Raw genomic sequence first — 9,420 nt, forward strand, 5'->3', positions numbered from 1 at the left:
TTGCTCTTTAGTAAATGACTTCGTAAATGCATTATAGAGATGTGCTTATAGTCTAGAATTTACATTCTTGTCAACTGGACCCCCCCCCCCCCCCCCCTTTTTTTTTTTTTTTTGCCCTTTCATTTCTGTGTCTTTGTCTTTACTTCAGACATCGTGACTGGCTTTGAGTTATCTTTGATTTTGAGCTGGACCAAGAATGGCAGGTAAAGACGTTGCAAGGGTTGTAAATCGATGTGACGAAGCAAAGGAAAGCAACAAACTGGGTAATTGTAATGTGATTGTGATCATCTTCGATTTTGATTTATGTTTACATTATTGTTATCCGGTTTCTGCTGATAAGCTACCTGTGACCTACTAATTTTTATTAACCAAACTAAAACAAGTACTTGACATGTAGCATATATGTGATAATATCGTGATTTTATTTCCTCTTCACTTATCTATAAATCACTCTGACTTAGACCAATAAGTACAAGATTGATATCACTGGACAGATTAATTACATAACTTTTCTTTTGATTTTGAAACAAAAGAGGCGATAACAACTAACAACATAGCAGTATTTTCCGTTTTGAATTGCAAGGCCCAGGGAGCAAATGTTCATATCTCAGTTTCTATAGTATTAAAATTGATGGTAACAATTATTGCTTGTCTTTGGATTGAATGCTTGTCTATTTCCCCAGAGCATGCTTTTTAAACACCTCTTGGTAAATAGATAAATCAGATAAAATAACTCCCCAGATTTGAACCATTTCCCTTTGAGTGGGAGTTGAGCAGTATTGACACATTGGCTTAAAAAAAATAATTAGAGTATATAATTAGAAATAATTGGGTGGGTCTCTAACCATACAGTAGCATATAACAAGACAATAATAAATAGAAATTTTATACGATGTAAGCACCGATTTGGATTATGCTTGTGTTTGGTCATAGTTCAAAATCAAACACATTGAAAAGAAATAGGGGATACAAGGAAGAGAAGGTTTGAATCTTTTTGTCAAATGAAGAGAGATTAAAGAAACGTCTGTCTCTATATCATATTTTGAAGAGATGATAGATTGACAATGAAACTATACTTCAACTTCTTTGCCAATGTGCAATTACGGGCTTTTGGGTTTTTTCTCAGGGTTTTTTTCTGTGTTCTTTTTTTTAACCCAGTCTTCGTCATATAATATATGATATTATAATTAGTTAACTGTAAGTTTAGAAATCCTGCTAAGAGTATTCCAAGACATTGTATTTTAACTAAAGATTCCCTTTTTTGGTGACAAATGTTCATATATAAGATATTGAAGTGCCACCCCCTTTCAGATTCTTATTAGATACTTGTTGTCTAGTCCCTCTTAAGCTGACTGTATATAACCTTATAATTTTTTATATGTTTTGTGCAACCTCATTTGTATACTTACTTATCATGAAAGGACCAATAATTTTGTTTGCAGATTTGTCTCGATGTGAATTGACTCAAGTACCAGATGCTATCTTTCTACTATTACGAAGTACAACTTTGAATCATTGTGATTTATCTGAAAACCTCTTGAAGAATGTACCTGTCAAATTAACAAGAAATTTTGGATCTGTCACTGGTAATTCTAAAATATTTTAAAATTTTGAATCTTATTTCTTATTAAAATTTTTTTTTGGGTCTGTAATAGGCTTCAACAGTCATGATGTCACTTCCCTCGTAATGACGCATAGTAACTTAGTAACTGGCTATGAACTATCGGAACAATGGCGGACACCCTTATGAAATATTTCTCCGATGAGCATAAAAGTGTATCCAGAGGAGGAAAAAAATTATAATATGATCATGTTTTGACTTTTATATATTCTGATCACATGACATATGAACAGTTCTAGCCAGCATGAAGAATAAAAAGTACAGATTTTCTTTGTTTAGAACCACGCTGCTCGCCGCTGCTGGGCGACGTGACATCAGACTATTGAATCCACTTGCAAAACACACTATAATATTTATTTATACTTCTCACAACGAAAGGTTGAAAAGATTTTTGTTGGTTGGCTTTCACTGGACTGAGCTGAAATTTACAGCCATATATTGTGTTGATAAAAATAAGGTAACATAGTTGTAAAAAAATTATGATTAGTAAAGTCATTTTGTTCCCTGCAAAAACATCACCTGAAGTGCATTTAATTGATATAAACAGTACATAAAGGAAAATTTTGTATTTATTTTATTACACTTTCTTAAAAGGATAACTATTACTGGTGTTTCATCAAACACCAATAATAATTTGTCAACTTTGTTTCGACATTGTCAAAGACCTTGAATAAGACTATTTGCTCATCTCAGGATTTTGCCAAATTGAACCAATGTCAACATAACTCATACCAGCATCATCATCATCATCATTATCATCATCATCATCATCATCATCATCATCATCATCATCATCATCATCAGGTGCTTTGACAGCATTGATGGTCATTACTGTCCACTTCTTCTCTCGCTTGCCGCTCTGATGGTGGTGTTGTTTCCCTCATTGTCAAGCCAAGATGTGAGGTCACCCATCATACTTTTCCTCTGTCTTCAAGGGGCCTTCCCTCCTGCTATCTTGCCTGTGCTGCTTAAATATTCCAGTCCTTATCTTCTAATTGTGTAATCCAAGAATTTTGTTAGTCATGTTCTGATGCATTTAATTTGTGGTCTTGAGCACATTTCTTCCTTCAACACATCCTTGTTTGTTTTCTTTTCAGTCTCTGAGATATGCATGGAGCATTCTTTGAAAAAGCTATATTTCCACTGTCTTTAACTTTTTAATGGTTTTAGCGCTCATTGTCTAAGTGGTGCTTTAAGTTTAACGGCATCAGAAATAAAGTGAGTTTGGCAATAATTATACTTTTTCAAATCCCCTTTTTCTCCCCATTATTTCTCTATTGTAGACTTGTTATAACGAGACAGAGCGATTTGTAGACTGGGAATAATGAGAACTTGATCTAAAATAAAAAGCAAAATGCATGTTTATTTACCAACAAACATCACAATCACACACATGTGATGTGGGGCAATCGGTATCGGCAGTGCTACAATAGAAATCAGATAGCTATTACTTTCAACATGGCTGATATAAGTGTAGACAGGGGATTTTGCCACAATGACCACCCCTCCATATTAAATGAAATAACCCATCTTACCTATAATTGGATGAGTTCAAGTGTCACATCAATGCACATATTGACATCGTTCATTAGCATCACACCACCATCATGACCGCTTGCTTTTTTCACGTCATAATGTGTTGGTTCTTGCTGCCAACTGTCAACTTGTCTGTCGATTTTAATCCAAGTTTTCGCCGCACTTTTGGTCAAAATCAAATCGTCAATTGTCATCATACCTATTTTCAACTTGTTAAAAGTTACAACATTATGGATTCTCATATTCAAAAAAGAAGAATGAGGCAACGATTTCTGAGATATGTCGACGCTTAATATGAAGTCCAGCACCATGTACGCTATTTTGAAGGATTATAGATGTATTTAAATAGTCAAAATAATGTTATGTGGTTCTTTCCCTTGAAAATTGGTTGTAACGAGAGCTCAGTAATAACGATAATTTATGCTTGGAACAGAGGTTCTCGTTATAACCAAGCTCCACTGTAGTAGAATGGGCTGATTGTATCATCAGAGTAGTCCCGTCCCATCTGTATTTTTTAATATATATCTTTAGCCATAAAAATATGTTTCATAATCTGGAAGGCTACTTTTGATTGAGCTATTCAGTTTCTTATTTCACTCAGGCATCTTCCATTTTCTGTAATTATTGTGCCAAGGTATTTGAATTGTTTCACTTGGCAGAGGGTGTTTCCATTCATTTGTATGTTGCTTGATGGTATTATTTTCTTCCTTGTTATCATTGTTTTTTGTTTTTTATTAAAGCAAGGTCTATCTTGTTGCTTTATTTTCCCATCATTGCAATTTTTCTTCAGTTATATCATCAGCATATGTTAAGAATGGAATGTAGACAGAATAATGGAGGCCATTCACATTATAAACAGGGAAATATTTAGTGACGTATCATTTTATGGTGACATAATTTCTAACAACAGTTTAGTTTTTATCTAGACACTTTAAAGTCAAATTGTCATAATAGAAAGAAAAGAACCCCAGAAAAATTGACCAAATGAAATAATGCAAATTGACGAAGTGACCCTACATTATTTGTTTAGATTTAAAAAGTATATTTTTTACTCTAATAAAAACAACAAAAACTATGTGAGATAATTTTACTTTGGAGGACCTAGACTTATGTGCTTGTGCTTTTCAATAAATAGATAAGCTTTACCATGTTAACAAGTCCAAATGGATGTATTAAGATGAGAATCAAAAATAAATTATGTTGCTTGAGGACTCTCATATGGATATAAGTTAACACCTGGACAGCAGTGGTGTATCGTGTGACTTAAAGTTGCAATCCAACTGTATGTTAACAATGAAACAAGCTTGAGTTATTAAAAAAATATTTTCATACTTATTATGTTATAATAATAATAATAATAATAATAATAATAATAATAATAATAATAATAATAATAATAATAATAATAATAATAATAATAATAATAATTTATAATCGTTCGGCTATGTGGTCTAGTGGTATGACACTCGCTTTTGGATCAGAAGGTCCTGGGTTCGAGCCTCACACTCGGCGCATAGTTGAGTCCTTGAAAAAGGCTCTTTACTCACATTCTCTCACCGTACTCAGGTGTAAAATGAGTACCTAGCCGTTAACAGCAGTGTCTTTGTCCGAAAAATTGTAATACCGCCTTACAGGCGGCATGTCTCGTCCTTCATGTTAAATGTTGCTGTTGACCAGGGACCCCTTGTAAAGCGCTATGAGCACATTTAGTGGATATTGCGCTATATAAAAGCTCTTTTAATATTATTGTTATTATTATTATTATTATTATTATTATTATTATTATTATTATTATTATTATTATTATTATTATTATTATTATTATTTTTGTTATTATTATTATTATTATTATTACTACTACTACTACTACTACTACTACTACTACTACTACTACTACTACTACTACTACTACTACTATACTACTACTATTACTACTACTACTACTACTACTACTACTACTACTACTACTACTACTACTACTACTACTACTACTACTACTACAGTGCAACCTCGATATAACGACATCGTCGGGACCGGGAAAACGTGTTGTTATAGAGGGATGTCGTTACAGAGAGGTTTCCTCTGTGTGTATATCAGGAGGTATTTTGAGTCTTGTGTAGTGAATGTATACTTTTTCATTTTCCCTCTGAAGTTTATCCGGGCTTGGGACCGGCAATGAATGGAGAGTGGACAAAGGATTTATAAACAGTCCAGTGTTGACCTGTCACAGGCATTCATTGGGTGAAAGGCGAGCCTTCTGATTGGCTGCGGTTTTGTACAAATGTGACTATTGATTGGCTGAAAAAGAAGCGTTTTCATTGGCTACAATAAGAACTAGCTCTGGGCTTATTACGAGTAGACAACATACATAGAATGGAAGATACCACTTGTAATAGTTACGAACAATTTCATGGTAGACAAACACCTTCAAGGTTTGTCGGACCAGAAATGTCGTTATACAGGGGTTTTGCTGAAATGTACGTCGCTATAGAGGGGTTTTTATTACTAATGATATATAGTAAAATAAAATGGGACCTGAGTACCATGTCGTTATACAGGGAATGTCGCTATAACGGATGTCGTTACATCGGGGTTGCACTGTACTACTACTACTATTATTATTATTATTATTATTATTATTATTATTATTATTATTATATTATTATTATTATTATTATTATTATTATTATTATTATTACTATAATAATTATTATTATTATTATTATTATTATTATTATTATTATTATTATTATTATTACTACTACTACTACTACGACTACTACTACTACTATTACTACTACTACTACTACTACTACTACTACTACTACTACTACTACTACTACTACTACTACTACTACTACTAATACTACTACTACTACTACTACTATTATTATTATTATTATTATTATTATTATTATTATATTATTATTATTATTATTATTATTATTATTATTATTATTATTGTTATTATTATTGTTATTATTATTATTATTATTATTATTATTATTATTATTATTATTATTATTATTATTATTATTATTATTATTATTATTATTATTATTATTATTATTATTATTATTATTATTATTATTATTATTTTTATTATTCTGAAGAATTGAATTTGGATACCAACCATTTGTCTTCCCTTCCCGATGAACTGATTAATATGGAACAGTTATCATCTCTCAACATATCAAACAACGACTTCATAGCAGTGCCCCCTGTTGTCTACAGATTGAAATATCTGAAGGTTTTCAAAGCTGAAGGAAATGGAATACGAGGTACAGGAAAATGTGGACTCGTACTCTTTAACTAATTTAGATTGTTTTTTTTTCTTATTAGGAAGAAGATATGTTGCTTGTAACCGATTTAGGTCATTTAAATACTATTTATTTAAGAGCAATCTTGGTATAATTATTTAAATTTTCACCCGAATTCTTCTTAAAATAACTCCTTTTGCTTTTGTTGTTGTAACTTTTGAGTTCATTCTGATTTCAGCCATCTCATGACCAACTTTTTTATTGATATCATAAAAAGCATATGCCTTATCTTTTTGACTTGGTTTGCGGGTTGAGATTTGTGTGTGAGTGGTGGTGGTGGGGGGGGGGGGGGTGACTCAAATCTATAATGAATTAATTTTCTTTCTTTGGATTTTTAACTGATAGGTTAATTAGGAAAGAAAGTTGAAAAAAAAAGCAACATCTTATTTTCTTTTCCTTTTATTTTTTTTTTCAGATGTTGATGTACCATTGCTAAGACAAGTTCCCAATCTCAAGGACGTGAATCTCAAAAACAACCCTTTAACCCAAGAATCATATCTCCAGCTTATGGATTTGTTTGACATGGAAATTCTCAACATAACTATGTCACCTCAAGACCCAGATTTTGACTCAGTTGATTGAATCAAAGGGTTGTTTTAAAAGTATTTATTGAAATTAAATTATTGTACATAATTTCATATTACAGTTTGGTATGATTTATTCTGAAATGAAGGAGCGGCAGGAATTGTCACCTGACAGCAATTAACTCTCTCATTACCGGCCATTTTCCGGATTTTCCCCAAAACTTCACACCCAACCTAAACAAAAATAGGTTTATTTCACTCAAACACAAAATCTGTTAGTTCTTGCTATATATATTTTTTTTTCTGCTAAACGAGCTCTTCAACACATTGTAAATATACTTTAACTATAACTAACATTTTTGTTCAAATATTATGATGTACAAAAGAAATTAGAGTGACAAAAATGTTGTCCGCATCGTAACAAATGTGACGATTTTCATATGGGTGGTAAGGAGGGGGTTAAGAAGAGAGAGTTTGGTTGCAGTTCTACCAGTGTCTACCGCTGGACAATTGAGTAGGATGGGTGGCGATAGGAGCCCAAAGTTTAATTTGATTCACTGTAGTGTGATAGTTTCATACTCCAATTTCTTATCATATTGGTGAACATAGGAAAAAATAAATATTTGAAGACATAACTTAAACCATGTCGAACATCTGGCAGAACTTGGAAAATTTTGGAAATAATTCACCTATTAACAACTATACAATTTTATTTTTCAAGACCTAAAGGTGGATTAGTAAAATATGAATCTTGTTTGTAAGTTGAATGAAAAAAACAAAAAAAAACCTAAATGTGACCTGTTGTTTCCAGACAGAAAATATGTTGGGTCAACCAGATGTCAAAAAGTGATGTTAAAGTTGAAAGGGTCTTTTGACCTCCTATGACAGGTGGGCAGGTCACTTTGCTGTAACTTCTATGGACTAGAGGTGCCTAAATGAGCCAGTAAAATGGAGAGAAAAATAAAGTGAGTAAATGTGACTCATATATAAGGGAACGACACAAAACAAACAACGTTTCGGTCCTTGGCCTTCGTTTGTTGACAAACAACAAAACACAAAAATGTAAGGTTAGAAAAAAAAATCACATTTTATCAAATGTGGAAACAATGTAAATGTATGGAGAAGGTGTTGGATGTGGATGCAAGAAGAGGCCAAGAGAAGGGAGAGGGGGATAAATGGATAAATGGGGGGGAGAGAGAGAGAGAGAGAGAGAGAGGGGGGGGGGGGGGGGGAGGGTATGTGTGTGTTTGTGTGCGTATGTGTGAGAGTATGAAATGTATGGAATGAGGGAGAAGGGGGGGGGGGGGGGGGGGGGGGGGGAGGAATGAACTGGTAATGTGTAATATACAGGAAAAGGTACTACAAAGAAGTCATAAAAATGGGGAGGGAGGGATCCAATTATATATATATATATATTAGGACAGAGTGAAAAGGAGAGAGAGAGAGGGAGGGGGGGGGGGGGGGGGATGTGTATGTCGTTGTGAGTGGTCGGTCTTAGACTGATAGAAGGTGTCAATGTGTAGGTATGTATTTGGGTAGAGATGAAGATGGAAGAAAAGATTAGAAAGAATATTGACAATTTTAATGTAATTTGAAGATAATTAATCTAGAAAAACAAGAAAGAAAGGGAAAAGAAATATGTCTGAAAATTACACGATAAGTATACATTTCACACACACACCAACATACGCACACAAACACATACATACCCCCCCCCCCCCCTCTCTCTCTCTCTCTCTTTCTCTCTGTCTCTCTCTCTCTGTATCTTTCTCTCTCTCTCTCTCTCTCTCTTCTCTCTTCTCTTTTTTTCTCTCTCTCTTCTCTCTCTCTCTCTCTCTCTCTCTCTCCTCTCTCTCTCTCTCTCTCTCTCTCTCTCTTTTTTTTTTTTCTTCTTTCTAAAAACTAGTACCTAAACACCAGCTTTCATGTACCATTGATGTAGGATCTTCCCCTCTGAGGTTTTTACGGCTTGGGACCGTCATATTCAAGACATTAGACTGATTAGAAGAGGCGTCTTTTATTTTCTTCTTCTTCTTTTTTTTTTGGGTACTGTGTACTGTGTACCATTCATGTCATGCTAAATGTCTTGAATATCAATGATTATTTCATCTACTTCTCACAGGTAATATCTACTAAAAGAAACAAAAGATAGAGTCTATAGCTACTGCTACAATAAAAGTATTGTCAATAGAGAAATGTTGGACGAGTAGCTTCAATCATCTCCTGACCAATAAACTATGCAGTATGTCATTTGTTGAAAGTTTATGGTAGGCAACCACAGTCTGTTATTGAACTGGGTGGGGTTCCTGACCTCCTACAGTGGACAGGGCGGTTCATACTGTGTCTTCTATCCCCTTATATCTGTTTTCTTGGAATGAGATTACTTTGTTTTGTCCTGGCCCTGGCCGGAGTCCTAGCT

At 33.6% G+C, this 9,420-nt stretch overlaps 1 protein-coding gene across 2 annotated transcripts in view; it reads left to right on the forward strand.

Annotated features, from left to right (window-relative positions):
- The window catches only part of LOC144972522 (leucine-rich repeat-containing protein 40-like), an 8,517-nt gene extending 455 nt beyond the window's left edge, over nt 1-8,062 (forward strand). For both annotated transcript variants that reach the window (XM_078913830.1, XM_078913829.1), the window contains exons 2-5: nt 149-263; nt 1,443-1,586; nt 6,271-6,438; nt 6,893-8,062. In XM_078913830.1, coding sequence (XP_078769956.1) covers nt 197-263; nt 1,443-1,586; nt 6,271-6,438; nt 6,893-7,059 — 546 coding nt within the window. In that variant the 5' untranslated portion in view covers nt 149-196 and the 3' untranslated portion in view covers nt 7,060-8,062. The remainder of the gene's footprint in view (nt 1-148; nt 264-1,442; nt 1,587-6,270; nt 6,439-6,892) is intronic.
- Nucleotides 8,063-9,420: the final 1,358 nt, after the last annotated feature.

This window comes from Berghia stephanieae, chromosome 5 (genome assembly GCF_034508935.2).
Source record: "Berghia stephanieae isolate SIO BIC M18660-M18661 chromosome 5, UCSD_Bste_1.3, whole genome shotgun sequence".
Taxonomy (NCBI): domain Eukaryota; kingdom Metazoa; phylum Mollusca; class Gastropoda; order Nudibranchia; family Aeolidiidae; genus Berghia; species Berghia stephanieae.